Here is a 27,760-nt window from a genome sequence, read left to right as displayed (position 1 = left end):
GTAGATATTATGCTTAGATATGTAATATTGTTAGTTATAATAGATAGGAGGCTAACTATATGCTTTATATATCTTAGAAACCTAAACCTAACGATTTAGAAGAGGGTTACCTTATTTATAAGTCCTAGCTACCTAATGAGGCACTTTATAAGAAAGCATGTTAGAAGATTTAGAGTTAACGAGCCTATAAAGTGATAAATCTATAACATCTAGCTTAAGCATTAGATGCATTTTTAAAGCCACGTAGAGAAATTTCATAGAACTATCTATTAGTACTATAAATAACTATAGATAGAATCATTTAGGAGTGTTATGGCTGCTTCTCTTAATTAGGTAGATAGAAGGATTAGTTAGATAGAGAGGAGGCAGGAGTATCTAGCGTCATTGTTCATAGTTTTAATCTAACTTCCCCCTATGAAGATCTATATTAGTTCACGTCCTTATTAAAGTGACCTAACGCTACAGAGCTGGTTATTCGTGCCCGTCAACCTAACAATGCCCATTTTCTTTCATATTTATATAAAGGATAATTTATCTACTTATATGTTTATTAACAAACGCCCTTAGCACTCCTCTTCTTACGAAATAGTTCCTAACTCTACCCTAGAGAGTATAACCTGCTCTATGATGCCTCAAAAACTCTGCAGTTGACTTGTCAAGTTGCTCTCTAGGTGTAGAAATCAAAGAGGTAGAGGAACTAACCACTCGATTCTGCGTGAGCGTCTGTAAAGGCATCAATAGGATGGCACTGCTGTGCCCTGCTCGCTGGCGGTATCAGCAATTGAACTCTTCTCTGAATGCTCTCGTCTTCTGTGATATCCGCGACCTCCTGTGAAATCTCCCGTCTCCTGTGAAATCCGTAAAATCTCCCCTCCCATTATCTGTAAAGTTACATCACTCATTTATAGCATGCAGATTTCACAGCAATTACGACGACAAGGAGCAGGCTGAGCGACGGTGATAACCATGCACGGGCGCGCATGAAAAGCGCCCCATGGCGTCACTGCGCCTACCAAAGATCACCGCAACAACTCTTTTTCCGGCGCTGACACCACCACTAACCTATTGTAGTCAAATGTGCCGCTCCCCAGATATTCACTCCATCTCCAAATCCCAAATCAACAGCTCTGGGATTTGGGGCGGTGCCAATGCTGCGCCACTGGTATTGTATATAACTACTGTAAAACCTCCATCATCACTAACCAACATACAACCACATCTTCCTCCAACATGGGTATCTTTTCATCATTATCAAAATCGTCCAAGTCCGACGGTGACATGCACCCTCCGCCAGACTACTCCAACAACTTCACTCCAACAAACCACCTCCAAATCCAGGCCATCGGATATGACGTGAACCAGGCGCTTACCAGCCGGACGCTAGAGAACATCTTTGTCTTCCGGCCTAAATCCAGCGAGGCCGAGTACGCCTCTATGCGTCTCCAGAAGAACTCCAACTCGTGCGCCCTCGTCCGGGCCTCTGATCCCCACGCCACTCTCATCTCCACCATCTACCGCTTCGGCCTGGGGAGACACCCCCGGATGCGCATCCTCCCCCCCAACTCCGTCGTCTCTGTCGAGGAGGCCATCGAAAACGACAATGTGCGCGGGGAGCTGGTCGAAGTGAAGAGTCGCTCGATGGCCTCGCGCGGGCAGGTCTTTGACACATCGCTCGGGAAGTTCGAGTGGCGCTACGGAACCAGAGAGGAGCAAGCAGCTTGCAACGCCGATTCGCTCCTTGTAATGGAGCGGATCGAGGGGAAGAGCAAGAGCGGCTCACGCATCGCGCAGCTCATTCGCAACAACGAGTTCCGCACCCCCGGCACGAGGCAGTACTCGGGCGGCAATGGGGGCCGCTTGATGATGGATCTGCGCATGTGGAACGACGACAGCCCCGAGCGTGTAGAGGCGTTTGTTGTTGCGAGTTGTATCTTGATGCTAAAGAGAGAGGCGGATCGTTTCATCGATAACCACATCGCTGCAGTGGTGTAAAGAGACGATGTGACAGCGTTGGCGCACAGTGATCTTGAGAAGCACCGCGAGTATGCGCGGTTGATGCCTTGGCTTATGTTAGCATGAGAATCATGATTTGTCTTTTTTGCCTTGTAAGAATAGCTACGATTGTTAGAATAGCAGGGGTGAGCGACGGAGTAGAACATTAGGGTTATATCATTCGTAATTACAACCATCACTGCTCAACGGAACATATATACTGCACCTTGGTATCATTTCCCCGCCGATCCCCCGCATCGCGATGTGGATAAACTGTCAATTCGGCATTCGGGGTAGATCCACCAGACTCAATATATAACATGCCTCAAAACCATCCCTCAACGGCTAACTAACTATGCGGCTCTCTATCCTCCTCTTTGGTCTCGCGCAAGCTAAGTACATTGTGCCTGGCGGGCGGTGGCACGACACCGACGGCAATCTGATAAACACCCACGCCAGCGGCGTCACAGTCGATAAGGAAGGCAAATTCTGGTGGTTTGGCGAATACAAGCCCGAAGACCAGCTCTTATCACTCCTAATACTTACAAAAAGGTCTTATTTAAGCTTCAGGGCCTCACTACGGTACATTAGGATGAGCATCATTACCACTAACATCGTTATGTTCAGCTGGAGTGGAGATCTCGAGGCTCGCAGAACGCTGAAAATCATTGGTCGCATGCTCGCTGTCTAGTGAGTCTCCGTTTTCGATAGATGAGTAGTATAGGGGTTGGCTTCCGTTCTCGAGATCCTGTTAGGCGGCCGGAGAGGTCTGATCGGAAGGGATCTTCTATAGTTCGGTCGCGTCGTTAAAGTCACCCCTTTCCGCCTGTGCAATGTGCAGAGGTAGCAGAAGGGTAGAAGTCTGGTCGCCAGGATCAGACTCGACGTGTGCGATATACGGTGGCAGGAGATAGGTCAGAGCCTAGTTAATAGGTGTATATGGATTATAATGTGTCGAGGTGGGAGTGGCAAGCGCCGTCGAGTGCGTTACTTCTCGGACCGCTGTCGCGATTGCGTCACGAGCGACTAGGTGTTGTTCGAAGTACAGGGTAGTGTTCTCGTTCCATAGCTAGCGGACCACAGACTTAACCGCCTGAGAGGCTGTTAGCAATGCTACGTCCGAAGGAAATAGAAGTGTATGTTACTTAACCTTGTTAATGTCTGAGAAGTCTAGAATACTCGACTCTGGATCGACGTCTAGATCTAGACGAACCATTAATTTCATATGTCATTTGGATCTGCTGTTTTGAAGTTTATATAGTAGGGAAAGAGATAGTCAACGAAGAAATGACATGTACGCAGTAGACGGAGGGTTAAGCGACAGAAAAGCAGGATGGGGGGGACAGTGCGAAACTGGGGTCAAGAATCGTAATGCGGAAGAGCGATTACGAGTTTCGATCACTGTAGTAGTTCTGAGGTAAGAGCGCCACACATTTATTTATAGCTAGGGTCGGGTAGGTGCAGTCGTTTGGCAGCTTGGCACTTCTATTACTATTATTTTGCAAAAGCGGCTCAACCTCCAAGCACATTTGCCAAAGCAATTTTTCAGCGACATCGTTCAAGGCAAAACGGCAAAACGATCAAACTTTGGAGCGTTTGGGGCGTGGGGCCGGCGGGCTTGAGACTAGCGGGCGTGAGACCGCAACTGCGGCTTACCTATGCAATAGATACAAAATCAGACCTCGGGGCGTTTACGAGAAACACTTGCCGGAATTAATGGCTACAGTCCTGAGCCAAGGCCAAGGTGTTTGGGATAGAAAGGCAGACAACCGATTATAGTGTTCATTCACCGATGTCGCCGGTCTCTACCCATCAGGAGAGTCTCGCTACATGTGTTGAAATGTATAATGCGGAGTTGTTCCCATTGCTCGTATGCATATTTTGTTAGTTCTTCCAAAGTATATAGTGTTCCGAGTCTTTCACCCGTCTTAATGTCTAAGTTAGGGCCTATTCTCAAGTGAAATCCAACTGTGCTAATTCGAAGCCTATCAAGTATGTTAATAGCATAGTTGCCTCTGAAGCTACTCGCTCGATGGCATGAGTTGCCGTCAGGTGATACTTGAAGGATTTCTTATAGCCAGCAAGGATTTGCGCGAGATTTGTGCCCATGCCAGAGCTGTTGTCGATCACAAGCTTTTTAGGATTAAAACGGTCGATCAGTGTTGGAGTTTGCAGAAGTTCCCACTTCCCGAAATACCTGTCCATTCACGATTCCTTAGCCAAGACTAAGAGTGCCGGGATCACCGAGCTTTGACAATGAGCACCAAAAGCCAGAGACTGGTGTGTGGACGGGCGGTTCTAACTCACATGTGGCCTCATATTAAGGTCTATCTCTTTCCGAAAGATGTACATGTCAGATATTTACCAGAGATCAACCCACTTGCGTTACAGATATAAACTATGTCTCGGGTTGCAATGTGATGGAGGCGATTTTGATTTGCCTATTTTACGATACTGGTGCGAGATTGTCTACTTTCACACAGAGCGTCGTTAGCATCCCCAGAAGCCGGATATGCAAGTCGGAGCAGCAAGTTCAGTGCAGTGTTGGCTTGGCCTACGTAGGTGCCGCCGATGCCGCCCCAACGGCGTGGCCCTTAGCAACAGGGGTATCAACAGGGGTATTTCTATAACTAAACTTTGATAAATACGACAAATACGAGTACATCGTTACATCCGCTAGATTTTTCCTCGGCTTTGGTCTTATCTGTTGAATCTCTCGTCCTCACCGTTCTACGGAAAAAATATCGCCATGCGTTCTTTTAAACTTGTAGAAGCAGCTATTCTGCTGTTCTCCAGCGCCTCTTATGCCCAGCTGTAAGACTCCAGCCTCTTCCCAGGCTCCCCATCCACACATATCCGCACGGCCAACTTTCTCACTTAAGTAGTGTCAAAGACAGCAGCCCCGTCTGGAGTGTGGTGATTACCACACCCGAACAGACGGCAGGTTTCGCGCCTTGCAAGCCAAGTAACAATGGCTATTTCGTGAATGGCGGCATAGACATAACAGTCTTTGAGGGGTTTTCCTCTAACATCACCTGTTGTAAGTAGCTTACGGGGAATTAAAGCCCACCATGTGAGGCCTATATAGCTCACACTCTTGCAGACAACGTCGCCGACCTATTCACCGCCTCAGGCAAGACCCCGTTAAACGAATGCTACCCTAGCAACTCGACGTGTGACGTCCACCTCCAAGGCCATAGCAACTACAATGCGACAGCCAGCTACTCGCGCGTCGGTTTCCAAACGGGCATTGTGTCGGGCAAAGAAGGTTCAAAGCCTGACACCAACGTAATGACGTTCCGGACGTTTGAGGGCGCAGACTGTGCGTCGGACCCCAGCCACGCCTGGCACCAGTGGAGCTGCGACACCTACATAGGCGATTGCTCGGTGCTGCCGTATAGCGTGCGCAGTTTTAGCATTTCTACGACGCCAGAGGTGAATAAGACGGGGTGTTATGTTGCGTCGGAGCGGGGAGAGAACAAGGTGCCGTATGAAGAGAGTATGGGAGCGAAAGCGGTGCCAGGTAGCGCTGTAGTTGCGCTGGCTGCTGCGCTCGGCGTTGCTTTGTTAGTGCAGAAGTAGAAGCATCTCATATGGCGTCTTAACAGACCAGGAATACCCTTGTCATAGAGCTAGTTATATTTTATAGATGTGAAAATCCTTGCATCGGTGGCTTAAGCGTGGTTTATATCATGGATATTTAACTAACTAGTATATTTATAAACGAATGGCATCTCCGTCATCCATCCTTCATTACCTACCCTTGATCATGTATCCTCTGTTACCCATTCTCCATCGCCCATCCTCTGTTGCCCTTTATTAGTCACCATCTTCGATCACCGATCCTCGATTACTCACCCTCGATCACCCATTCTCTGTCGCCCATTCTCTGTCACGCACACTCTGTTAAACCCTCGTCAACCACTCAGCCAGAACTATGGAATAACACGTTCACGAAGACTAAGTTTGCCCAGATATTTTAGAGAATCGCTGTTTCTGTGGCCTAGCTACGATACTAAGTTATGGTAGGTTGCAAAAAGGCTCAAGCCCAAAGGTGTGTTTTATATGTGCCATAATATCGTCCAAAATATATACTATCGCCAATAGAAACCCTTCTGTCTCTCACAAACCGATTATTCCATCGCCACTGAACCCCCTATGGCAAGATAAACTCTCCCGCCGCAATTGCCGCCGCGATGTCAGCATCAGGCACAGTCCCCTCTGTGATGTCCGCCTTATCCAATCCGTTAAGCAGCACACTCACCAAGTTCCCAAACACCACGCCGCCAGCCGTGTTCAAGTGAGTGTAGTCGCTCGCGCTGAGGTTGTAGAGCGCCGCGTTGGCCTTGCCAATGGCGTTGACGTACGCCGTGCTCGCCTTGTTGAGGTCGATATACACGGCGCCGATGTTGCCCGCGGCCGTGATGGCGGCGGCAGAGTGCTCAGCTAGGTTCTCAATCACACCGTTGGAGTCGAAGGTGCGTCGGGTTAGGGAGGTCGTGATGACCTGGTAAATGCGTTAGTTTATGAGGATCGGGAAGGAGAGGAGGTGTGGAGACGCACGGGAATGCCGCCTGCGGCCTGGACGGCTTTGCCCAAGTTCTCCATGTTGGTGATGAACTGGGCCACTGAGATGCCGGAGGTGGACTTCTGGTCATTATGGCCGAACTATACGATCATAAGTGCTGTGTTTCGAGGGAATGCGAGGACGCGGGTTGCTTACCTGGATTGTGACATAAGGCGTGTACTTCGCCTTGTTTGCGTTCACTGCGGCGATGACTTTTGCCCAGTATCCTTCTGCAACAAAAGATGCGGTTGTCGCGCCACTGTCGCCGAAGTTGGTGCCAATGGCGCCGTTCTGGAGCGTCGTCAGGAAGCCATCACCCCATCCTATGATATGTTAGAGCTGTAGAGCATCAATAGTTGATGTTTATGCATGCCTCCATTAACAGCTGTGGTAGAATCGCCAGCTAAGAAGAATGCTGCCGGCTTGTCAGCGCGGCAAGGATGTTGTGGTGCTGCAGACACGAGAGAGCTGGCGAAAACCGCCAAGGACGAGAGTGCGAAAGAGGCCTTCATTTTGGAATAGAAAAATTATATGAAAGAAGTGAAATATCTTACTGTTCAAATCTAATAAATCACATCGCCAGCCTACCTTTATATAAATTTCTGCATAAACTGGATATTAGATAGTGACGAATTGACATGGCATTGTAGCGATGGACGTTCTCAAAAGATTTCCCGTGCAATCTAGTTGACATGACGATGGTCCTCGGGTGAACGGGATGGCGGAATAGAGTTTCATATTGAGGGGAAACTACCGCTATCGCAATTTCATATACCGAGCACACAGGAGCAACTACGGCCCGTTCACTGTCCCTGCAGGGGTGCCCCTTCCCCGCCCTTTACCCCACAAACCATATATGTGCAGATCTCGGTCAGAGCTGCTCCGATACTCTATTGCAGTGTCACTAGTGGCGCAGCTCGCACTTCGTCCGGGGAAGGAAACTTCTTCTAGCGCTTAATATGTTTATTGGCCTATCCTCTGATTGCTGGAAGTTATATACGCATGTCTTGGTATGTGCACCGGCTGAGCGGCTATGTCGTCGCAAGAACAGTTGGGGTGGTGGGTGAAGATCGAATTCACTCTGTGACAAAACTTGTTATGTTCGCGTGCCTAAAAGGTTCAGAGAAATTATGATTAAAATAAAGACCCTCAGATTACCTAGAGTTTTAATAAAGGAGTTAGTTTTCGTGCCACCAAGAGCCTAGAAGAGCGACTGTGCGTGATAGCCAGTATTCATGACAATTATCATAAATTTATTACACCCTGATTATTGTAAACCCCCTCAAAAAATCGAGAATCATAATCTAATGCCACCCCATGAAGTTCTTAACATTTCACCATAGTGGCCGCCAACCGTCGGTCTCACAGGGGTCTGCATTTCTTCGTACTATTTCACCGTATTCGCTGTGCGAAGAAAATGGGGAAGAATACGTTCATCTACCCAGACCCGATGGTGCTGTATTGGCTGCGCACCATTTTTCCGCGGTGGTCCGATTTCGAGATTAGAGGCCGTGATAACAGATTGGGCGCTAGTTTGATGAAGGTCATAAAAATCGCGGTGGCAGGCGGTATTGCCCGGTGGGCGACTGAGTATTGGTCAAAGGGTTTGGGTTATCAAAAGCTAGATATGTCATCTTTAAAGGGGCTTTTGAGTCAAGGATTAGCGATGGTAAAGAGCTAAGTCTGGTACGTTAGATTAGTTGTTTTGTTAGTATATAATGTCATGTAAAGGATGTAGATTTTTATACATTTTAAACCAACTTACTCTATCAAGCTAAAATGGCCCGAATCCTAGAGTTCGCATCCCAGCCTTTAAGTCTGTGATTCCAGCTCTAGAGCTTCTATATTCGTACGACTGGCAAGTTGACAAATGTAAGCGCGACCAGATGGATTACGCCGACGAGCAGAATGTCGAACTCATGCGCCTAGACTCATGGCTTTCGTATGTTGGCCGGACTGAAGAGATATCAGGGGGGCCACATCACCTGCTTAAGAGTACGCCGGCGCTCATCCAGCTACTCATAGATGAATTCGAGGTGGATTTCCAAAATATCGACCTGTCAGCAGAGGAGGGGGGTCTTCAGGACACCCAGGGGCTGGCGGCGAACGTCATGGACTTCCTCACGGACGAGGGACTTAATGAGGCCTAGCAGTTGTATGTGTTGGTAGCTTTGTTGAGAGCTGTGAAGGTCGCACAGTGTTTGCGGGCTGGTCCGGACACGAGGGAGGCATCTGAGATTCTAGATAGAGATGCGCAGGCTCATTTAGTGTAGCCAAGTCCTTATATAACCGGGCATGTCAATTAATTTTATTCTCTTCGACATACCCGTAGCCCCCCATTTCTCTAGTGTTGCTATTTAATCTAGATAGATTAGACATGTTTTCTACATATCTATACGTCACAGTTATAGCTTATGGCTCATCTTCTATATACCGTGAACTCCAACACGATAAACACAACATACAACACCAATAGTAAACCACCAACCCAGCGCTCTGATCCTGTGAATACAAGCAAGCAAAATAGCGCCGATGAAGCCCAAGTAACAAGCAACTCGAATGGCACCACCGAATCCGCAAGCTCCACCTGATCGCCCGCCACCAGCGTTACCCCAAGACATAGGGTAAGGAGGAAGATATTACTTCCCGCCGTACTTGCAGCAACGATACCGCCATGCCCTCGTGCGCCACCGATAACAGCCACGAACTTTTCAGGCAATGTGGTGGCGAATGACAAAACAGTGACGCCAACGACTGTGTTGGATAATCCGAACTCGTCAGCGATCGAGGCGGCGGTGTGGGAAAGAACATAGCCCGATAGTGACAGTGCCAGAAAGCCGAGGACGAGCTGGGCACTGTGATAGAGAAGACTGTGCTTGTGCGTGGAACGATTCCCCTGAGCTCCGTTGGCGAGAAGAGGCGATGTTTCAGCAGGTAGACGCTGTGCCTCTGAGTCGCTGCCATTGGCGCCTTCGTCATCGTCGCTGTCGCTTTCGCTGTCGCTATCCAGGCGCTCTGGGGCATCTAGCACGCCCCTATAAATACCGTAGCCGATTGACACCAAATACACTGCAAACGCTGCGATGAAAAGGCCTCCCACGACCTTGCCGAGGCCTGTCGTCAGAGCTACAACGGTAAACACCGTGGTGATTAGAAATAGTATAGCTGCATACAACTTGGCGCTTCGATCAAAAACCATTCGGCCCGGGTAGAATAGGAGGCCTAAGGAGAATGCGCCCAGGATATTTGAGATTGAGGATCCGACGACATTGCCTATTGCGAGCGAAGAGCGATTTTGGAGGACAGAAGCCACGACGACGACAAGCTATATCAGTTAACCAAGGCCAGCCCCGGGGATGCGGTAAGAGCTCAAACCTCTTCCCATTCTGCCCCTGCTGTGAGCAATGCTATCAACGTCTGTGAGACGCCGAGCCGGGTAGCGACTATCGCCGTGTGGTCGATGAAGCGGTCCGCACCAAATTCGAGAAGGAAAAGGCCCGCTATAAAAGCGCTTCCATTGAAGCAGATGGTATCCCAATTCATGATTTCGTATATGACGACGTACTATGCCTTTGTCGTAGGACAATGGCGAGTCATGGTTTTTTTGCTCATTTTTGTGCCGTCCCAACGTCGTCTGTGATGGGCGCTAGTCCTAGAATAGGCCGATGACTCCCACTGCGGGAAGTTACTTTAACATGCTCAGGCTCAAGGTAGGTATTTACAGTTTTACCATAACTTAGGAGGTGGGAGTTGTCGATCATTCTAGGTGCTACACTACTCTAACTTACCCTCAAATCTTATATCTGACAGCTTGTATAGCCTCTATCTAATCGGACACTAGAGATTAAACGCCAAGTCACTATAGAGCTCTTAGAGCCCTTACGTAAGCGACAATCCGAGTTACATTGGCTGTAAATGCATTTCGTCACTCCTGTTCCTAAAGTGGGGCAAACTCGACTTTAGTGCAATCAAACATCCAATCATGAAAAACAAAAGCTTTAGAGCGGGTCTAGAACTGAGCCGTTCGACCAATCACACCCCACGTTAGCCAGACAGCTGTCAGTGTCCACCCACTGCCCGTCCGCGGGAGTTGCCCCAAGCCCCACTTAAAACCCACGTACCCATGTACACCGCATTCCATCCACCCATCATGGACGGCCGAGCGCCCGTGATTATGCGGTTTGTAGCTTAGCTCTCTCTTCTCCTCTCCCCATTCCAAGGAAAAGACCTCCCAGTCGTCGATTCACCACCCAGACAGCCCGCATCTCCATCACCAAAAACAAACCTCATAATCAACTCTCCCCCAACTCACAACTCATCAACAGTTCATAGCTGCTGTTGACAATACCGCCGCACATATCGTCCTGTGAGTATCCCCATCATCTCTCTGTCTGCTTCTCCACCGGCATCAGTCAATTGCGTCGCCAAGCCCGATGAACCCAAGCTTGTCCACGCCAAACATCGCATCACGAACTGCCGACTTATCCCTACGACCATCTCCCCCACAATCCGGCGACGCTTGTGCTTTACAAGATCCCCGGACAGCCAGCGAGCCCAGAGCCAGCACTCTGTGCATCGACGACACGATCTTGTTTACTCCCCGTCATCCCGTCATCCCGTCGCGTCGCCCATTCCCCATCGTCACCATTACATACGATTCAATCCGGAGCTTCCTCACGCCTTCTCCGCTCAGAACTAACATCCCACCGCAGAAAGCCACGTCCGCATCGCGCTTATTGTCGTCAATTCCGCAAAGATGCCTACCATCCACACCCTCGACGCGCGCGACGTCGCCATGCAGCTCTCCAAGCGTGAGAACTGGGCCAGGCAGGAGGCTGGTGTCATAGTCGTGTTCTGTATTGTTGGCGTCGTCGCGCTTGGCGTCGCCTGGTTGTGCATCCACAAGTGGATGCTCCGCCGTCGTGCGAACAGGCCCGAGAAATAGATAAATTCAAAGGATCGGGGGGGGAGGGTGTATAGTGTAGTGATGGGTTGATGGAGGGGGTGCGTCGGGATATTGGACCCGTGACGCGGATGGGGGAGGGAATGGGGTTATTGATCTAATAGAGGGGTGGCGGCTGGAAGGGGGCGGATATCATGTGGTATAGTGGCGGATGTTTTCTTCACCTGGCGCAGTTCGTACATGGTCTATTTTATGGCTGTTCATAATTACAATGGATCGTTGTGAATGAAATGGGCCAATGCCACTGCTGATATTATTCATGAAAACACCGGATTTATATTTGGGTGGATTGTGTCTTCTAACGCTTCTCATCTATCACTCAAGCAGCTTGGTATACAGCTCATCATCTATCATCCGAGGCGCTTGAGCTGGAGCCCACCCATCATCTATCGTCGAGGCTTGTAACAACTGTATGTGCGGATGGCCGTTTCAAAGGAAGCCTGCCCATCAACATTGTCGCGGCTCCAGCCCTTGTTGGTGCGACAATGGAGCCTGTTCTATAATTTGTATCCGCGTGTCGCACAGATATCTGCAACGCTTCCGTTGGCTCGCCAAACCGCTACTCGTAGTAATACCACTTTATATATGGCCTCCGCATAGGCACGAGAACCTGGTCATAGTAGAATCCTGCACGACTATCTGGCAAATATTTTAAGTGCCATATCCACGCTTCCAGTGGCAATGACACAGCGAATCTGCACATCTGGTGCGCCTCCTCCCGCCTCGCCGTTGGCTGGAGGTTTATCCTTATCCTTCACAATTGACGGAGCCCATGCCAGACAAGAGATAAAGTGATCATGCACACTTGATAACTCCTTAACGCACTTTCCATCCTGGCTGAGATCCCAGCACCGTAGTGCCTTGTCGTCCGCAACAGAGATGAGGTATTTCCCACCGGGGTGGAAAACAAGAGACCGCACCCAGTTGTCATGGCCGATCAGTGTCTTGAAACAACTTCCCCTTGTATCCCACAGCTTGATGGTCTTATCTCGCGATCCCGTGGCCATAAACTCTGATGTGCTAGTTAGGGGCGGCGGTTTTTGCAACCCGGCTAGAGTCGCTAGGTATTGATATGAGGATGGTGGCGCAAATACGCAGCACTCGATAAAGTTCTCGTGACCAAACAATGTCAATTTATTCTCTGCTACTGACCCGGAAACATTCCATAGACGGAGGGTTCGGTCATCGCCGGTCGACAGAATAGAAGACCCGTCAGGCGAGGGGCACACATCGCGAACCCATTCCAAGTGTCCGCGTATCGTCTTCACGCAGTATCCAGTAGTGACGTCCCACATCCTCAAAGTTGTGTCCCTACTAGCGCTGACAAGAAGGTTGCCCGACGGCATGAAGCGGACAGCGCTGACAGTATGGTCGTGGCCTGACAATGTTCGAATATTCTTGTATGCATCTGCTGGATCCCAGAGCTTGATCGTAAGATCTGAGCTGCAAGATGCCAGAAGTATATGGCCCTTAGGACCGCCAAAATCGATACCAGTGATCGCCTTGGTATGTCCCTTGATTGTTCTCTCCAATTCGCCCAGCTCCCAGTCCCATATCTTAATAGCAGAGCCTTGGTCACCGGACGCAATCGTAGAATATAGAGGATGGAAGGCAATGCAGGAGATTTCGAACTGGTGCGATTCCAGAGTATATCGTGAGGGCTTGCTAGGTAGCCAGGAGGTTGGATCCTGGCTACGTTTTGACAAAGACGAAGGGGTGGCGCTGTCGAGCTCGGATTGCAATGTTGCGACTCGTGATTCAAGATCCATTATCTATACGCAGCTCAACACCGGTTAGATGACATTATGCGAATAGAGCAGAAGGCATGAAGCAGGCGAAGGCAAGTAGGAGGTGGGCAAAGGAAGGACTTGCCTTCTTCTGTAGGCGGATGACGCTCGTCCATTTCTTCTCTAACAACGTCTCATATTTTTTGACTGTGACTGCATCAAAGGTTTCCTCCTCCAGTCCCAGCTCCGTCCTCAGCGCAGCAACCGCATTTGGCAGGTTGTTCGCTGACAGGTATGCGACAATCGACTTGTGACTAAAAATGCCGCCGCGTTAGCCCTGTCTGCCCCCGCCCCGGTATCTCCATCTCTGACCACAGGTATGTACGCACAGCTCGTCGGCTTGCCGACTCGACAATATTCGACTCATCCCGTCTGGCGGGTTGTGGTGTCCGGGCGACGACTTTGCGATTGTAGAGGGGCTTCAGATTCGATCGTCGTGGGGACCTCCCTCGGTGTGTACCCCTTCCTTCCTCCGCCTATCACGGCCTTACTTTAGTCGGAGTAGCGCAGGCCAGAGTGCGCTCGGGGTTACGGTCAAAAATTGGTGGTTTGTTGATTTGGTGCTGAATTTTGGCCTTTTCCGCAGTCAACAATGCAGTACCTGCACTGCATTGCTCACTGGCGGGACGATGGTGCTCGGCCAGGAACCTTGATTGATTGATTGGGTTGATTGTGTCGCCCTGAGAGCGGCCTTAGGCGCGGCGGGCGACGTGCTTATGTAATGTTATATCTGGAACCGCTTTGATAAATTGTCCAGACACTACAAATCTTACACAACCTCACAAGCTTGTCAGAGCTGCAATGGCTATAAAAATTATTAATTTCTCTATCATATACAGTAACCTTCTTACAGAGAATCGGTGTCGGTACCATTACAAGGAGTAAATATTAATCTTCGAGCTGCCACCACAAACCGCACCACCACCCCCTGGACAAGCCATCGTACACCCAGTCGTAGGCGCCCCAGAACCATAGAGCTCATCATCGCAGAAACACTGCTGTCCAAACTCCACCCCAGAATAATTGAAGCTCTTTGAAAAATAGGTGTTTCTACATAGCTCAGCCGTCATCAACGTCGCCTCGTTCGCAATGGCGAGTCGGTACCTGAGCGTCCTGTTATTCACGTCATCCGAATAGCACCCAAGAGATCTGGATTGTGGACGCATCATCACATTGATCCGATCAGAGCCTCCACATAGCTGGGCCGTATTTCCTGGGCACGGTGATGAGCACCCGCTCCCTGCCACGCTACCCCAGACACAGTAGCCACACCAGCACTGATGCGCGTACTCGACGCCTGAGTAGATGTATCCGGCCCTTTCGCAGGCTTCCTGGCAGATCTCGCGTGTTAGAATGGCATTCTGGTTCGCAATGATGATCTGTTTCTCTAGCGTGCGCGATGTGCTTATGTCGTTGTAACAGCCCATGTCCTTATACTTGTCGAGACGGTAGAGGTTTATTCTGTCGGATTCGCCGCACATAATTGATGGTGCGCCAGGACAGGGCATCGTGCAGCCTGACGACGTCAAGGCGTGGCCGTTACGAATGGCATTGTCATAATAGCATTCGGATCCATACTGGAGACCGGAAAGGCGATATCCTGCCGCAGAGCAGGCATCAGTGCAAACCTTGGGTGTCATAATAGATGTCTCACCAGGGAGTGTTATTCTATTTGCCAACGCGCGAGCGCTTTGGCTGTCAGTGGAGCATCCAACTAAAGTCCAGTATTCCTCTGCCAATGGGCTAGAAACTCAGACGGCATAGGTGGCCCAAATATTGGTGCAGCCCACGTTGATGTAGTGTTCCAAAGGTTGACTTGCGTTTTTGTGACGTCGAACTTAGCTGCTATTGCGAGGCAGGTGTCGCCACCCTCGATGACATACCATTTCTTGAACGTAGGAGTCGATCCGAGGATAGTGGGGGCGGGAGGAATGGGGTATGCCGTCCCATCGACGACTGTAGTGGTCGGAGGTGGACCAGTTGTGGGCGTGGATGTCGTGGGTGTGGATGTAGGGCCTGCAGTGGTTTTGGTGGGTGGAACAGTTGTGGGCGGAGCGGTTGTGGTCACCACAGGCTCACCATCAGCCCTTACGCAGTACGAATGACCAGATTCAATGAAATTCCCACATGCCGCCGTAATGGAGGGATTCTAGAACATAGTTATGTGAGCTAAGTATAAGACCAGTAGAGCGGGTTTGGAAGAGAGGTATACCCATCTAACGAAATCTGCGGTATTGAGGCTATAAATATCGACAAGTTCCTGACAGGAGAAAAGCCCCAGAGTATCCCACCAATCTGTGCAATACCTGGTGGTGTTTGGGTCATATGGGAACGAAGGGCTCGCGTCGCGTGCTGTATTGCCTGGGGCTTTGACAGCAATAGAGGCAACAAGCTCTACACCAACACATGCCAAGGCAATGGTGCTTCTGATGGTAACAGAAAGCCGCATAATGACTGAGGTTGAGATACAGGGGCGAGACTAATCGTTAGTTCTGGCACAAGAATGTGGGATATCTTGCACCAGCTGTCCTCCTGAAATAAAAACCATCATTATCAAAATGAGCAGGAGCGGATGACAGGCATCTTCATTCACCATTGTAACCCAACATTTCATTTTAAATATTTCCCAATTTTAATTTCAATAATGATCAGGGAGGCTTTCCTCCCTGTAACGCTCGTGCAAGATTGACGAAATATCAATGGCCATGCATAGCTAGACACCTGTCAAGCTGTTGTAGCACTTCGGGTGCTCCCGCCAACATGCGGCTAAAATGTAGTGCGGGGAAGGAGTGGGTCTTCCAGATCTACTCCATCTGCTGTCTCATTAAGCTAGCCACCTGTAATATACTATTCCAATATAAATTCCAACGTCAACCTCCGTCCAGCCTTTCCATAGGATGGCCAGGCGGAGGCTGATGCCTAAGATAGGTTGAGCATAGGTGCCAAGGTGTTGGGAGTGCTTATAAATATACCATTGGCCTCTGCAGACTGGTAATTTTCACGACGCAGGGGGTGATTGTTGGAACCTGTAGCTAGACCCCTCCCTACCTACCACCCCGAAACCATAATTACTGTCATTGAGGTAGGGGTATTAAGAGAATAACTGTAGCATTGTGCCATAGCGCGTCGAATGGCAGCGATGGGTGACATTCTGCTGCGGATTTGATTTCGACTAACCCGATGTTAGATTATACTAAGAGCAAATGTCCGAAGTACCATGCACTGTTGGAGTCTATTCTAACAACACGGAGTTAATAGCCAGAAAAGGCGATTCCAACAATGCAGGCTTAGCGTGAGGAAATATACTATTGATTTTATTTAGAGCGTGCAGGCGGCATCTAAAGGATGCGGCCAGGCTAAAGGGTTGTAGCCACGTCAGCGGCAAAATAGGACGCAGGGCAAAATTGGCACTCAGGTTACGCACGCATTCGACAAGAAACAGATATGAGATTGTATCTCCCAGCTGCAATTAGCAAGGGCATTGATATGGAATGGAGAAGCAATATTTTTCTATAGAGTTAAATCTAAAGCTCTATTCATACAGATTTCAGGTCTCTTCACCAACGTGATGTTGATTATTACTGTTTACTCATATTCTAAAAGAACTGTGATTGCGGTTATAAACACTTAGCTGCGGGCGAGGTAGCTCCGAAATGCAGGAGATGCCATACGTCAAGTCATCTTTTGCGCATTACTTTCTTTTTGGATAGATCTCGTCGTGAAATCACTACATGGATATCCCTCGCCAGTATCTTTTCCCCGTTCGAGATATTGTAACTGGCTACCTCCATATTCCACCCGCTCAAACCAGTTTATAGTGACCGCTTCTAGAGGTATTTTAGTGTATGTACTAGCGTAAGATCAGTGGTTACCATCTTATTACCCTCCTCTACATCAGTGTCTGCATATCCGATTCGACATGTCTTGTTCTTCTTAGTATCCTTGTCAAGAACTCAAAAAGCTTCGCAGGTGAAGTTGTGATGCTGGTGCTCATTGAACCAAGTGCGAACTTCATTATCCGTCATCCCAAGAAAGGGGGACTCGAAGGGCTACATCAGTTTGCGTGACCCGTGCTTGATCAAGTTTAAATCCTTGGTAGGAAGGATACAGAGGCAGCCGCCTGGTAAAAGTTCATTATTAGTTATACCATAGGCACCTTCCCAAGACTCGTCGATAAGCTCATCGAGGATCTAAGAGAGTAGTTTTAGCTAAATAATATGAAGAAGGCAGCTATGAACATGCATACCCCTGGCAGGTCGGGCCCAGTTACAAAGGCTGGAAACATGATAGTACATTGATCGACTTTATCCTCGCGTTTTTAACTGCTGCGCCTGACTTCACGTCCGAGGGGCCATTTTCTAACACAAGTAACGAATTGCACTAGTCGTTAAATATAAACTCCGAGAAGCTCCTCCCTTTAAACCTACTCGTAGCCATGATAAGTGTATCTTCGCTATGACTACGTCTGTAATAATCTACGTATGACGGGGTCGGTTCCTAATCCGACACCACGCCACCACATGCACACCCCTGAATTACGCCTTGCCTTCCGCCTCGGCCGAATTAGCTACGTGTTGGCGCAGCGAGTAAAATAAGCAAACCCGAGATTTGGGAAAAGGCACAATTAAAAGTATACCTTCAAAGGGCTGACAGAGTACCGTCTTCACACGTTGAGGCTGCATCAGTATGAACAGGTCTATATTCTACAGCCATTTATACACCAAATCTATCAAACTATCGTCAAACTCCCCCTCATAGCCGGCGACTCACTATCTCATGGTTAACCACCCTCCCCGACCCCTCCCCAATCGACGCCCCCGCCTTCACCGCCGCGGCCGTAACCGACTCCCTCCTCGACCTCCCCACCTTCGCCCCCTTCACCCCTCCAAGTACCGGCACCGCCTCAGCCGCCGACGGCCTCTCCCCCTTCTTCATAAACTTGAGCTTGATCTCCTCAGGGGTAAACTTCCTCGTCTTACTCCTCAGCATCTCCACCCTCTCCTCATGCGTCATCCCGATCTGCGCGCCCATCGGCACCAGACGGCGCGCGAGGTGGTCAAAGTCCTTGGTGATGCACCGGTACGTGATCATCAGGTAGTCAATGTCGGTGAAGGTCAGCGCGCCCTCGGCTTGGTAGGTGGGCTTGGCCTTGAGGAAGGCGGCGGGGTGAGCTTTCCAGTGGCGCCGCGGGTTGAGGTGGTGAGAGGTGTGGTAGCCGTCGTTGAAGCAGTGGCGGTTGCTCTAGAGGGTGTTAGTAACTGATGTGCCAGATAGTAGGGGGTTGGGGGGTCTTACGGGGACATCAATGAGTGTGATGCTGGAGCGGAAGTCGGACATGGGGTCCACGTTGTCGACCAAGCAATGCTGTCCGAAATTCCCAATCATCATGCCGAGGCGCATTATGAAGAATGGTAGTATAAGTACAAAAACTGTTGGGCGCGTGTTCAACTGGGATGCCAGGTACATAAAGCCCATCGAGGAGCACTCCGATATCAATGCCTTTGCGGCTAAATCGTATTTCTTATTGCGGTAGAAGTAGATTGGCAGTTCCAGCCAGGTGCACACCAGGAACCGAACGAAGTATCTGATGAATTCCAGGGGTTCGTCACGCTGGAAGTAGATGGTGGACGAGAGGTCTCCGGGGCCGTTCCCCTCGACGTGGTGCATCTTGACATGGTGGTAATAGTATGAATCCCAGGTGTGGCCCATCAGGGGTCCCGTGATATATGGAAAGAGGCGATCGAAGAAGGCATATTGTTTTCCGAGCAGGCCGTTATTATGTATGTGGTTGTGAAGAAGCAGCGTGAATGGGCCAGCGTTCCACACGGCATAAACGGTGTGGAGGACGGCATGAAGCCACGAGAAGCTGTAGTATAGGTATAAGGCGCTTGGCAAAAGAGTCGTGAAGTGTACTATTATGTGTGTGATGAATACAGTGTCTGGGTCCTGTCGTACAAGTTTCGAAGCCCATGCGAGATAAGGTTGTACCACCAGACGATCCAGCGTCGGATTTATTTCGTTATTGTCCCATGTAGTGAAGGCCGAGGATTCTACACTCAATTGCTCCAGGATGGGCCTCACTGAGTCGTCATCGTCGTCGGATTTGGGCCGATTGGGCTGTGCTTTGGCGGCTGCGGTGCTCGAGTCTCGGATGTCGTTCTGAATGTCGTATCGGAGGTTTTTTAAGACAATTGTGTCGGCCTCAGTTAGGGTCGACATATCCAAGAACAGGGCAAGATGCCAAGAACAGAAAGAAAGAAATCCAGCTCAATTAGATCTCTTATATGTAGAGAGGCTCATATATGCTGCGGGGGAGCCATATTTATCTGAATTGTGAAGTCGGGCCTGATTTCGACCTACCTTGCTATATCTCCATGCGGCATGCGAAATCCACGCTACCGGTGTTTTGGTGGGCGGCACACGGCGTTGCGCACCTACCATAAGGCCGCGAATCCCATGTAGTGTCTCCAACACGGGCTTACTATGAGGTACGTGACTTTGGGGATCCCGCCCATGACGACGTATTATGTATACGCGTATAGTTAGTTGTACGGGGTACGAGGAGTTAAAGGGAAGAAGTCTAGAAGTCTAGAAGATGCCAATTGTCGAGATTGATGGCTTGTGCGGCTATATTCAGCCCCTTCAATACTATCCAGGAAGGTGCAATCTAGATTCTATAATTGGACCCCAAGGGTCAATATGCATGACCGTCCGTGTACCTACTTCAGAACTTAAAAAGCATGCCACCGTTTAATACTGAAAAAAAAAAATTGTGGAATATCGGCACTACTACATCTACCCTAATACCCGTTCCGATCCCCAACCCACTCCGAACTGGTGTATCGGTAACATATCCGCCTCTCACCATTCGAAAGAATTATGAATCCGCGGTTGCGCGGGGTTCGACTCCCCGGTTCGGAATATTCCAGAACCATCTACTCTCAAGTAGATCAGTCCATTTTTTTGGGCAATTTTTTGCATCATACGTGTGATATTTATTTTATTTTTATGAACAGGCACAGATCAGGCAGTGGCCGAGAAGTAATACTGGCCCTGTTGATGGTGTTTAAAGTGCGAAATGTCAGCACTACAAATTTATTCTCGCTTGAGGGTCTAAGTGCCGATAAAGGTTCGTCTCGGCAGCTGTCAAAAAAGGTGCATTATAAACACTAAACCTCAACTCTACAGAATCATATATTTAAGACAGGCTCAGCTCAGCGTCAGAGGTTTTCGCACTACCGAATGTAGGTTAACGAGGAAGGAACGATGGTATAGTATATCGATCGTACTTGCCGTAGAATGGGAGTGGTTGAGTGTAGTCTCATATACCGACCTCTGGCGTGCAGCCATGACGTCACACATGAGCAACCGGAATTTCGGAAGCTTTCTTGTTTATAACAACAGTTCGGTCAGTGTATTGAGGGTATCAACGGCTACCTGCATGAATCTTTGTAAATGGATTTGCACACGTACCCCATGCCCAAGCCAACCAAGAGGATGGCACATGATGCTGCTGATCCGGTTCTGAGCGTTTGCTTGAGCCTTATAGCGAATCGATCCCTACCACTGTGTCAACGCCAGCATTCCTGGGCCAACCATAGCTCGGTTGGATTTACCAAACACATACAGATTCTACGTTTTGACTAATGCTGGTATGACAGCTGGCTGTCTCGCCCATCCTAGTTGTCAAAGATTCCTGTCTCGGCCAATCATGCAAGGCGGTTCTAGATGCAATAACAAGCCACATTTGAAGCCACAAGACCACCTCAGTTCTGTGCCACCGATCGCCATCAGGTATTCCCAGGTTTATAGTCGGTCAAGGCAAAGCAAGGATGTAGGGGGCGATATAGAGTACGATATAGTTGTATTATCATCAATGACTTCATTGAAGATCCCTAGTTATACAGTGATGGATTAAAGTACAAACCATTCGCCAGTGACTCAAGATGTTATAGCCCAACTTCAACCATGCCAAACCTGTTTCACTCAGGTCGCGGGGAAAGATGCGCGACGTCCCTCAGTTGCCGTCTTTCGCTCAGTTACACCTGGCACTGTAGATCGGCCTGATTGCTCCCAGATATGCCAAGCAGGTGGACCCCTCCTCGTTGACGCAGCCTCTGACGATTCAGAGGCAATATGAGTAGGCACGAATATCTTGACAAAACCCAGCCAACATCTTTGTCACCTGTAGCCCTCCACACTTCCGTTTCCGGTTTTTCCGCGTCTGTTATATAAAAGCAACAAGTCCCCCCAGAATAATATTCAACTTCTACCTGGCATTCATCTCACGCAGATATCCCAAATATTTCAGTCATAAACATATAACATCGAAGAAACATATCAAAATGGCCATTGATAGGATCGTTGGCACGCTGCTTCGCGTGGGCGAGGTGAGTTTAATTCCTCCACCAGCTCATGGATTCTTAATCTGATCAAATAAAGCTTGCCTTCGCAGCCGTTGTTGCTGGTCTTACCGGCGAATACCTCCACGAAACTAGAGGCCAGAGTAACTGGTCCAGAAAGCGGTTCATCTACACCATAGTCGTCGCATCGCTGTCCATATTCCTCTCACTGCTGTGGCTCCTCCCATTCTCAGGCGCCTTTATTCACTGGCCGGTCGACATCGTTTTCTTCGGTCTCTGGATTGCCGCCTTCGGTTTGCTCGTCAACGTAAGTGCATAAAACCCGATATAATTTCCGCATTGCTAACTTGAGGAATAGTTCATCGGTCCTCTGAACTGCGGCAGCATCTTCAACTGGGGCGACATCACGCAGAATGGCACTTGTCAGAAGTGGAAGGCCGACGTCGCCTTCTCCTTCCTGTCGGCTATCTTTTGGCTCGTCAGCGCACTTGTGGGAATATGGTTCATGCGCAAGCACACTCCACGACATGGCGCTGTTGCTGGTGACGAAATTCCTGCTCGCAGACGCTGGTACAGACGTTATTAGGCTGCCCTTCCATCTTACTTTGCAAGATCGTAGATGGCTGGAGACATAATCTGTCTGGCTTTGAAACATTGCTGCTTCTGCGAATACCCTCAATCCAATTTGCTGAAGGCGTTAATTCTGTTTGTTTGCAAGTGTTTTTGTGCCGTAGTTTTCGATGCACGGGGTTGCGCTTCAATTTAATATTTTCATGAGATATTGGGCACAGACAAGACATAATGAAATAAATATATCACTTAGTCAAGGCAATTCTGCACATGAGCATTGGTGGTAGCATATGAAAAAAATCGAACCTTCCTATAAAGAAAACATAACATAGAAAGTAATACTTATAGATTCCGTGATGACCGAAGGGATTGTTGTTCTGATAAATATTATATTTGACAGGTTTGGCTGTGGTTACAAAATTCGGCTGACATAATCAGCCAATCCAACCCAACCAATCAATCGTGGCAAATACTGATTACACCTCAAAGCGTGAACCTCAAATATCTCGCACGGCATCTCCATCACACCAGCCATTGCGACCCCCGACAGCTCCAATGGCCTCCAAGATCACTCCCTACGTCTTCGGCTCGGCCGCAAGGCGGGTATGCATCGCATCTCGCCCAGCCATTCGCTCCCAACGCCGGGCATTCGTCGCCTCTCCCCGGGTAGCCAGCGATTCCCTCTTCGTGGTATGCGGCCCTTCGGCCTCCCCCTCCCCATCACCCCCCCAAACATCCGCTGACACCCCCCCCTAGCACCGCGACTCCGCCGACAACAATGCGAGCATCCCGTTCAAGTTCAGCGAGCAGAACAACGCCGTGATCAAGGAGATCCTGGCCCGCTACCCGCCCCAATACAAGAAGGCCGCCGTGATGCCAATCCTCGACCTCGGTCAGCGCCAGCACGGATTCACCAGCCTTAGCGTCATGAATGAGGTTGCGCGTCTTCTTGAGATGCCGCCTATGCGCGTCTACGAGGTCGCTACCTTCTACACTATGTACAACCGCAACCCGGTCGGGAAATACCACGTGCAAGTCTGCACCACCGTAAGTTCCCCGTCCCCCATCAAACGCCCCAGAGACGCCGCGATGACAGAAGATCCGAGCTAACACACCCAGACCCCCTGCCAGCTCGGCGGCTGCGGCTCCGACGCCATCGTTAAGGCCATCGAGGGCCACCTCGGCGTCCACAACGGAGAGACGACCAAGGACAACCTGTTCACATACTTGGAGGTCGAGTGCCTGGGCGCCTGTGTTAACGCGCCCATGGTCCAGATCAACGACGACTACTACGAGGATTTGACTCCCGAGTCGATCGTGTCACTGCTCAAGGCATTGGAGGCGAGCGCGAAGGATGTGGCAGGGACGCCCTCGAAGGTGCCGGCGCCGGGACCAGCGAGTGGAAGGGAGAGCTGCGAGCCGACTGGGGGGTTGACGAGCTTGAAGGGCGAGCCGTGGGGGAAGGAGCTGTTTAAGAAGGAATTCCAATAGGGGGTATAGAAAATTTGGGGAGGGGCTAGGGGATAGAGCATATTGGCGGTGTATATATTGTATGAGAGATTACTCATTTATGATTGTGTCTTTTGCTGGTTGACTTTGAGAATGGGTGAGTGAACGGTGAATACGAGGAGAACGAACGCAACAATAAACGGAAAGACAGGTCGCGAATGATCAAATGCAGAGGGATGAGGGAGACATCAATACTTTTGCCCCCGAAAGTCTGAAGAAGGGCTAAGTAGAGGTAAGAGTTGATATTGGTAATCTAGGCTCACACAACCTTTCCCTTTAAGACTATCTCACAGTAACTATCTCTATAAGTCTATCTTATAGTAACTATCTCTTTAAGTCTATTATACAGTAACCATATATCTAAATATATATCATAGTACCTGTCTCTTTAGGTCTATCTTTTAGTAAATGCCTCTTTAAGTCTATTCTATAGTAACTGTCTCTTTAAAGTCCGCTTAAAGTGACTAAGGGTATTTGTTGTAGCTCACGGTATGAGGCCAACACCAAACTAGCACTGTTTACAGTAACCGGGAATGAAATACAGGCTCTTAATTACCATAGCTATAATTATCTAAGGTACTTGCTTAAAAATATACCTAAGGCCCCAAATCCCCACCTAGGGAGTCTTCTCCACAGTGTCTTTTCCACGCGTTTCACTCCGCCACCTCTCCTCTCTGGTCCGTACCGTCATACGCACCAGATGCCTCCCCCGCCTCCTGCGTATGCACGCCCTGCCAATTAACCTCTGCATTCCTCGCCGCCGCCGTCCCATCCAAATTATACCTCTTCCAATCCCTCCTCGGCCTCCTCCTGACCCCCCTCGGCTTCAACCGCATCGTCGTCCCCTTCTCCTCAGTCACCGTCAGCATCTCCTTCCTCTTTTTCTTGCGCCTCACCGGCCGCGCAGCAGGCTCATCATCATCGTCTTCGTCCACCGGCGCATCCGTCGGAATCCTCAGCTCCTGCTCATCCAGCTCCGCCAGCCGCCTCCTCGCCACTTCCGCCTCCTCGGGCGTCGCGCCACTCAATCCCTCTCGTATCGTAGCGCGCTCGTCCTCAATCCGCTTGCGGATTATCTCGATCCAGCCGTGAAACTTGGTGCGCTTGTATGCCACGACTGTGACCTCGTCGTCTTCCGCTTTGCGCTCTTTGATCCCCATCAGTCGCTCCAGGAAGCGGGCTTGGTTGCGTCGTTCGGTGGAGGCAGCGACGGAGACGGATTCCACGAGGGGTCCTTCCTCGTAGGGAGCGAGCGAGAGGGGCGTTGCGTGTGTGACCGGGACGACGGTTGCGGTGGCGGAGGTTAGGCGGGCGGAGCAGGAGGCGAGGAGGGCGACGCCGCCGGGTAGATGGCGCAGGGCTGGGAGAGGGTCATCTGTGTCATCGTCGGGAGTGAAGAGAAGCTCGCTGCCAATATTTTTGGTCCAGCGGCATGTGAAGGTATGATCGCGGTATGAGATGAGCGGGTTGTCAGACTCGAGGTGTAGGATCTGGATTTTTTGCTCTGCAGGCCCGTTGCTCTCGGGCTCGTTTTCATCGTTCCGGGGAGTGTCGTTGGTGGGACTTTGGGGCTCTTCGTCGGCGGACTCGACGGGGACGGTGTCTTCGCCCTCTTTGTCTTTGTCTTTGTCCCCGAGGGATATTGTGGGTGCGTGCCCGAGTTGGCGCTTATGACGGCCGAGGCCGGGGTTTATCCATTTGGTCTTGGTGCTTGCACGGCCACTGGGGAGAGGGTTGGCTCGAGGGCGAGAAGTCGGTATGGATGGAGTTGTGAGGTCGAGCGTGAGATAGAATGTCTGCGGGGTGGTTAGCACGTGTAGGATGGAGGGAGCTGTGAGGGGCACTGACTTCGGTTTCAGTGGTCGAATACTCGTATTCCCATTCGTCGGAATCTTCTCCCACTGAGCCGTTCAATGGCATTGGGAGAGGCTCAACGAAAGAGTGGCTTGAAGCTTCATTTTGCGGGGTGGGGGCGTCCATCCAGGGCTGGAAGCTCTCCATGGTTCCGGTTTAGAATAATAACTGGGCTCTATTGGTGTAGCGGAGGAGGAACGCATGGAATGATCTAGGCATTGAAGATCCGCGGATCCTAGAGGCGCCTAACAAGCGCAAGGTGATAGGCAGAACGTGGCTATCTGAGACGCTGGCGGCATGAAGTAAGGAGTCTGAAGCGCTACAGGAAGCGCTGGAGGCACACAGGGCTTTGCCTCTTATTTTAGTTCAGCCTTGCGGTCTCGATCATAGGTACAAATGGTACAAAGTATATCCGATAGTCACGTGATCGTTCTCTAGTTTCAAGCGACCCGCCCTATATGGATTGATTGGCAGCGGAAGATGACCGACGAATGCAGCAGCTGTGACACTTTCACGCGCGCTAAAAATTTATCCAAGCACACCCACAAACATACGTCACCCCCTCCACTCCCCTCCACTCGGCCAAGAAGGCTACACCGCACTACTCCACCACTCAACTACTTTTCCCCCTTCTCCCCCTGCACATGCATGTCTTAATTCTCTCAACATTCAGCCTCTGCATTAGTCGCTGCCGACAGGTCAATAATGAATAAAATATCCTTGGAAGGGTCAAGTGGCCAATACATAAGTATGCACGGTGAGTCCGATCGGTCTTGCTACTTATTCGCCTTTGTGTCTCTATCTCTATCTCTGTCTCTGTCTCTGTCTCACTTACCTCTTGTCCTTTTATACTCCAGTACATATCTCACCCATAAATACTTCTCCTTTGCTCTACCTCAACGCTCACCTCTGATTTAACTTACCTCAACCAAAAACCGAGACCTTTATATCTACTGTGCTATAGGCAGCACGAATAACGCCACATACTTACTGTACGGATATACACCTACCCTCACAATGGCCTCCGCCATCCAAGAAGTGCCAGACCAGGAGTTCAACGGCATCAGATATACTGGCTTCCCTGAGCCACTGTGTCTTCGTAAGTTCTCCCCTGCTACGTCTCTTCCACCAACCTAACTAACCCTTCCCCAGACCGCAACACAACCCTCCCCCACCCCGAAGCGAACCTCTCACCCGACGCCTGCATCGAGTCCTTTGATATCCCCCTCGCTCGCTCCCACTCCCGCCTCCGCTTCCACTCCTCGCGGCGCGTCTCATCAAAAGGCTTCATCGACCCGACACAAGTGTACGAGAACATCCAGTACGTCGATAGCACCGTTACCGTTGTCCCCAAACCCGGATCCTCCTCCTCCTCGAAAGAGAGCACCAGCCCCACCTTAGACGGCGATGGGGGGTTCAAATCGAGAGAGGAGGAGGCGGGGAGGTCGTCGGGGGAGACCGATTCAAGCGAGCGAAATCACCGGAAAAAGAAGGGCTTGCGCGGCTTGTTCCACAAGGGCTGAGATGCAGTAGCACTTTCTGGGCGGCGTTTTTTTAAAATGGGAAAAAACAAAATCTACACGGGTTTTTTCTTGGGATATTGTCTTGGATATTGCGGTTTAGCGTGGCCTGTTTGATTTCGGGACGGCGAAAGCACTCCTCTGGGAGGGTGCGCGGATTGTACCGCTGGTGCGGGGTGTTAAATTAGTTAATATACATGCTCCGAATACCAATCATCAACCTTCTAATCTGGGTATATCTGGGTATACCTGCCTCTTCTTGCGTTTTTCTGAGTGCCAGTCGGTGCGTTGGCTATCTGCAGGTCTGGGAAGTGCAGAAAGTGACTCGCCAAGCCGGTTGAGTCGGGCTTGGATGTCGTGGCGGGACCACTGCTGTGGAGGAGGTGACGAGGCCGATGGGGTCGTTCGTTTGTGGGGTAAGAGGTAATAGGAAAGAAAATAGAAAGTTATACAGAAAAAAAATGGTAGGGGAAATGAGAAATAGGATGTGGGTAGCTAGGCAAACGAGGGCAGACTAGCCAAGTCTGTCGCTGTCTGATATGCCATTTCCAATGTTACTCGAACCGCCAAGGGGTTTGGAGGGGGGCTATCTTAGATGAGGACTCATAAATACACCGAGGGAGATAAATTCCATG

At 50.0% G+C, this 27,760-nt stretch overlaps 13 protein-coding genes and 1 non-coding gene across 14 annotated transcripts; 8 read left to right on the top strand and 6 right to left on the bottom strand.

Annotated features, from left to right (window-relative positions):
* The first annotated feature begins 1,106 nt into the window (after positions 1 to 1,106).
* VE01_04730 (uncharacterized protein) lies at positions 1,107 to 2,164 on the top strand. Its single transcript, XM_018274198.2, has one exon. It carries the CDS (start codon positions 1,231 to 1,233, stop codon positions 1,990 to 1,992), a length of 762 nt encoding a protein of 253 aa, XP_018131048.1. The 5' UTR covers positions 1,107 to 1,230; the 3' UTR covers positions 1,993 to 2,164.
* A 2,471-nt stretch (positions 2,165 to 4,635) lies between these two features.
* Positions 4,636 to 5,675, top strand: VE01_04729 (uncharacterized protein). The gene is made up of 3 exons (XM_018274197.2): positions 4,636 to 4,806; positions 4,878 to 5,032; positions 5,096 to 5,675. The coding sequence occupies exons 1-3, from the start codon at positions 4,742 to 4,744 to the stop codon at positions 5,572 to 5,574; spliced, it is 699 nt and encodes a 232-aa protein (XP_018130927.1). The 5' UTR covers positions 4,636 to 4,741; the 3' UTR covers positions 5,575 to 5,675.
* A 298-nt stretch (positions 5,676 to 5,973) lies between these two features.
* VE01_04728 (uncharacterized protein) lies at positions 5,974 to 7,071 on the bottom strand (the record flags this gene model as incomplete). Its single annotated transcript, XM_018274196.2, has 4 exons — positions 5,974 to 6,499; positions 6,556 to 6,660; positions 6,716 to 6,850; positions 6,943 to 7,071. 4 exons carry the CDS (start codon positions 7,069 to 7,071, stop codon positions 6,149 to 6,151), a joined length of 720 nt encoding a protein of 239 aa, XP_018130926.1. The 3' UTR covers positions 5,974 to 6,148.
* A 905-nt stretch (positions 7,072 to 7,976) lies between these two features.
* VE01_04727 (uncharacterized protein) lies at positions 7,977 to 8,709 on the top strand (the record flags this gene model as incomplete). Its single annotated transcript, XM_018274195.1, has 2 exons — positions 7,977 to 8,137; positions 8,355 to 8,709. The coding sequence occupies 2 exons, from the start codon at positions 7,977 to 7,979 to the stop codon at positions 8,707 to 8,709; spliced, it is 516 nt and encodes a 171-aa protein (XP_018131028.1).
* Positions 8,710 to 8,837: 128 nt separating this feature from the next.
* On the bottom strand, positions 8,838 to 10,315 carry VE01_04726 (uncharacterized protein). Its single transcript, XM_018274194.2, has 3 exons — positions 10,290 to 10,315; positions 9,935 to 10,234; positions 8,838 to 9,884 (listed from the first exon to the last, which is right to left on the bottom strand). The coding sequence occupies exons 2-3, from the start codon at positions 10,100 to 10,102 to the stop codon at positions 8,979 to 8,981; spliced, it is 1,074 nt and encodes a 357-aa protein (XP_018131027.1). The 5' UTR covers positions 10,103 to 10,234; positions 10,290 to 10,315; the 3' UTR covers positions 8,838 to 8,978.
* A 677-nt stretch (positions 10,316 to 10,992) lies between these two features.
* Positions 10,993 to 11,504, top strand: VE01_04725 (uncharacterized protein; the record flags this gene model as incomplete). Its single annotated transcript, XM_018274193.1, has 2 exons — positions 10,993 to 11,161; positions 11,272 to 11,504. The coding sequence occupies 2 exons, from the start codon at positions 10,993 to 10,995 to the stop codon at positions 11,502 to 11,504; spliced, it is 402 nt and encodes a 133-aa protein (XP_018131026.1).
* Positions 11,505 to 11,666: 162 nt separating this feature from the next.
* PAC1_2 (protein with putative role during mitosis) lies at positions 11,667 to 13,961 on the bottom strand. The gene is made up of 3 exons (XM_018274191.2): positions 13,639 to 13,961; positions 13,395 to 13,563; positions 11,667 to 13,294 (listed from the first exon to the last, which is right to left on the bottom strand). The coding sequence occupies exons 1-3, from the start codon at positions 13,674 to 13,676 to the stop codon at positions 12,158 to 12,160; spliced, it is 1,344 nt and encodes a 447-aa protein (XP_018131024.2). The 5' UTR covers positions 13,677 to 13,961; the 3' UTR covers positions 11,667 to 12,157.
* A 212-nt stretch (positions 13,962 to 14,173) lies between these two features.
* Positions 14,174 to 15,935, bottom strand: VE01_04722 (uncharacterized protein). Its single transcript, XM_018274190.2, has 4 exons — positions 15,903 to 15,935; positions 15,522 to 15,841; positions 15,061 to 15,458; positions 14,174 to 14,998 (listed from the first exon to the last, which is right to left on the bottom strand). Exons 2-4 carry the CDS (start codon positions 15,756 to 15,758, stop codon positions 14,182 to 14,184), a joined length of 1,452 nt encoding a protein of 483 aa, XP_018131023.1. The 5' UTR covers positions 15,759 to 15,841; positions 15,903 to 15,935; the 3' UTR covers positions 14,174 to 14,181.
* A 2,126-nt stretch (positions 15,936 to 18,061) lies between these two features.
* Positions 18,062 to 19,919, bottom strand: VE01_04721 (uncharacterized protein; the record flags this gene model as incomplete). The annotated part of the gene is made up of 2 exons (XM_018274189.2): positions 18,605 to 19,919; positions 18,062 to 18,550 (listed from the first exon to the last, which is right to left on the bottom strand). Exons 1-2 carry the CDS (start codon positions 19,526 to 19,528, stop codon positions 18,062 to 18,064), a joined length of 1,413 nt encoding a protein of 470 aa, XP_018131022.1. The 5' UTR covers positions 19,529 to 19,919.
* A 218-nt stretch (positions 19,920 to 20,137) lies between these two features.
* On the top strand, positions 20,138 to 20,231 carry VE01_04720 (the record flags this gene model as incomplete). Its single annotated transcript has 1 exon — positions 20,138 to 20,231. It is a non-coding gene; the product is annotated as a tRNA-Glu (tRNA).
* A 1,262-nt stretch (positions 20,232 to 21,493) lies between these two features.
* VE01_04719 (uncharacterized protein) lies at positions 21,494 to 22,548 on the top strand. Its single transcript, XM_018274188.2, has 3 exons — positions 21,494 to 21,699; positions 21,752 to 21,979; positions 22,031 to 22,548. Exons 1-3 carry the CDS (start codon positions 21,655 to 21,657, stop codon positions 22,256 to 22,258), a joined length of 501 nt encoding a protein of 166 aa, XP_018130990.1. The 5' UTR covers positions 21,494 to 21,654; the 3' UTR covers positions 22,259 to 22,548.
* Positions 22,549 to 22,738: 190 nt separating this feature from the next.
* Positions 22,739 to 24,093, top strand: NUO24 (NADH:ubiquinone oxidoreductase 24). Its single transcript, XM_018274187.2, has 3 exons — positions 22,739 to 22,932; positions 22,999 to 23,289; positions 23,362 to 24,093. The coding sequence occupies exons 1-3, from the start codon at positions 22,798 to 22,800 to the stop codon at positions 23,731 to 23,733; spliced, it is 798 nt and encodes a 265-aa protein (XP_018130991.1). The 5' UTR covers positions 22,739 to 22,797; the 3' UTR covers positions 23,734 to 24,093.
* Positions 24,094 to 24,286: 193 nt separating this feature from the next.
* Positions 24,287 to 25,970, bottom strand: VE01_04717 (uncharacterized protein). Its single transcript, XM_018274186.2, has 2 exons — positions 25,600 to 25,970; positions 24,287 to 25,547 (listed from the first exon to the last, which is right to left on the bottom strand). The coding sequence occupies exons 1-2, from the start codon at positions 25,750 to 25,752 to the stop codon at positions 24,405 to 24,407; spliced, it is 1,296 nt and encodes a 431-aa protein (XP_018130984.1). The 5' UTR covers positions 25,753 to 25,970; the 3' UTR covers positions 24,287 to 24,404.
* Positions 25,971 to 26,152: 182 nt separating this feature from the next.
* Positions 26,153 to 27,318, top strand: VE01_04716 (uncharacterized protein). The gene is made up of 2 exons (XM_018274185.2): positions 26,153 to 26,704; positions 26,758 to 27,318. Exons 1-2 carry the CDS (start codon positions 26,623 to 26,625, stop codon positions 27,126 to 27,128), a joined length of 453 nt encoding a protein of 150 aa, XP_018130985.1. The 5' UTR covers positions 26,153 to 26,622; the 3' UTR covers positions 27,129 to 27,318.
* The last annotated feature ends 442 nt before the right edge of the window (positions 27,319 to 27,760 follow it).

This window comes from Pseudogymnoascus verrucosus (genome assembly GCF_001662655.1).
Source record: "Pseudogymnoascus verrucosus strain UAMH 10579 unplaced genomic scaffold scaffold_18, whole genome shotgun sequence".
NCBI classification, from domain to species: Eukaryota; Fungi; Ascomycota; class Leotiomycetes; order Thelebolales; family Thelebolaceae; genus Pseudogymnoascus; species Pseudogymnoascus verrucosus.
This window is presented reverse-complemented; position numbering and strand designations above follow the sequence as displayed.

Coding starts and splice junctions, on each gene's coding strand:
- VE01_04730 (XM_018274198.2), top strand. CDS start 1,231: ATGGGTATCTTTTCATCATTATCAAAATCGTCCAAGTCCGACGGTGAC.
- VE01_04729 (XM_018274197.2), top strand. CDS start 4,742: ATGCGTTCTTTTAAACTTGTAGAAGCAGCTATTCTGCTGTTCTCCAGC. Junction 4,807..4,877: donor AGCGCCTCTTATGCCCAGCT/GTAAGACTCCAG, acceptor TCACTTAAGTAG/TGTCAAAGACAGCAGCCCCG. Junction 5,033..5,095: donor TTCCTCTAACATCACCTGTT/GTAAGTAGCTTA, acceptor ACACTCTTGCAG/ACAACGTCGCCGACCTATTC.
- VE01_04726 (XM_018274194.2), bottom strand. CDS start 10,102: ATGAATTGGGATACCATCTGCTTCAATGGAAGCGCTTTTATAGCGGGC. Junction 9,885..9,934: donor CAGGGGCAGAATGGGAAGAG/GTTTGAGCTCTT, acceptor TAACTGATATAG/CTTGTCGTCGTCGTGGCTTC.
- PAC1_2 (XM_018274191.2), bottom strand. CDS start 13,676: ATGAGTCGAATATTGTCGAGTCGGCAAGCCGACGAGCT. Junction 13,564..13,638: donor AGTCGGCAAGCCGACGAGCT/GTGCGTACATAC, acceptor CGGCATTTTTAG/TCACAAGTCGATTGTCGCAT. Junction 13,295..13,394: donor TCATCCGCCTACAGAAGAAG/GCAAGTCCTTCC, acceptor AGCTGCGTATAG/ATAATGGATCTTGAATCACG.
- VE01_04722 (XM_018274190.2), bottom strand. CDS start 15,758: ATGCGGCTTTCTGTTACCATCAGAAGCACCATTGCCTTGGCATGTGTT. Junction 15,459..15,521: donor CCGCAGATTTCGTTAGATGG/GTATACCTCTCT, acceptor ACTATGTTCTAG/AATCCCTCCATTACGGCGGC. Junction 14,999..15,060: donor GGGCCACCTATGCCGTCTGA/GTTTCTAGCCCA, acceptor TGACAGCCAAAG/CGCTCGCGCGTTGGCAAATA.
- VE01_04719 (XM_018274188.2), top strand. CDS start 21,655: ATGGCCATTGATAGGATCGTTGGCACGCTGCTTCGCGTGGGCGAG. Junction 21,700..21,751: donor CGCTGCTTCGCGTGGGCGAG/GTGAGTTTAATT, acceptor GATCAAATAAAG/CTTGCCTTCGCAGCCGTTGT. Junction 21,980..22,030: donor CCTTCGGTTTGCTCGTCAAC/GTAAGTGCATAA, acceptor CTTGAGGAATAG/TTCATCGGTCCTCTGAACTG.
- NUO24 (XM_018274187.2), top strand. CDS start 22,798: ATGGCCTCCAAGATCACTCCCTACGTCTTCGGCTCGGCCGCAAGGCGG. Junction 22,933..22,998: donor CCAGCGATTCCCTCTTCGTG/GTATGCGGCCCT, acceptor ACCCCCCCCTAG/CACCGCGACTCCGCCGACAA. Junction 23,290..23,361: donor ACGTGCAAGTCTGCACCACC/GTAAGTTCCCCG, acceptor TAACACACCCAG/ACCCCCTGCCAGCTCGGCGG.
- VE01_04717 (XM_018274186.2), bottom strand. CDS start 25,752: ATGGAGAGCTTCCAGCCCTGGATGGACGCCCCCACCCCGCAAAATGAA. Junction 25,548..25,599: donor ATTCGACCACTGAAACCGAA/GTCAGTGCCCCT, acceptor ACCACCCCGCAG/ACATTCTATCTCACGCTCGA.
- VE01_04716 (XM_018274185.2), top strand. CDS start 26,623: ATGGCCTCCGCCATCCAAGAAGTGCCAGACCAGGAGTTCAACGGCATC. Junction 26,705..26,757: donor CCCTGAGCCACTGTGTCTTC/GTAAGTTCTCCC, acceptor ACCCTTCCCCAG/ACCGCAACACAACCCTCCCC.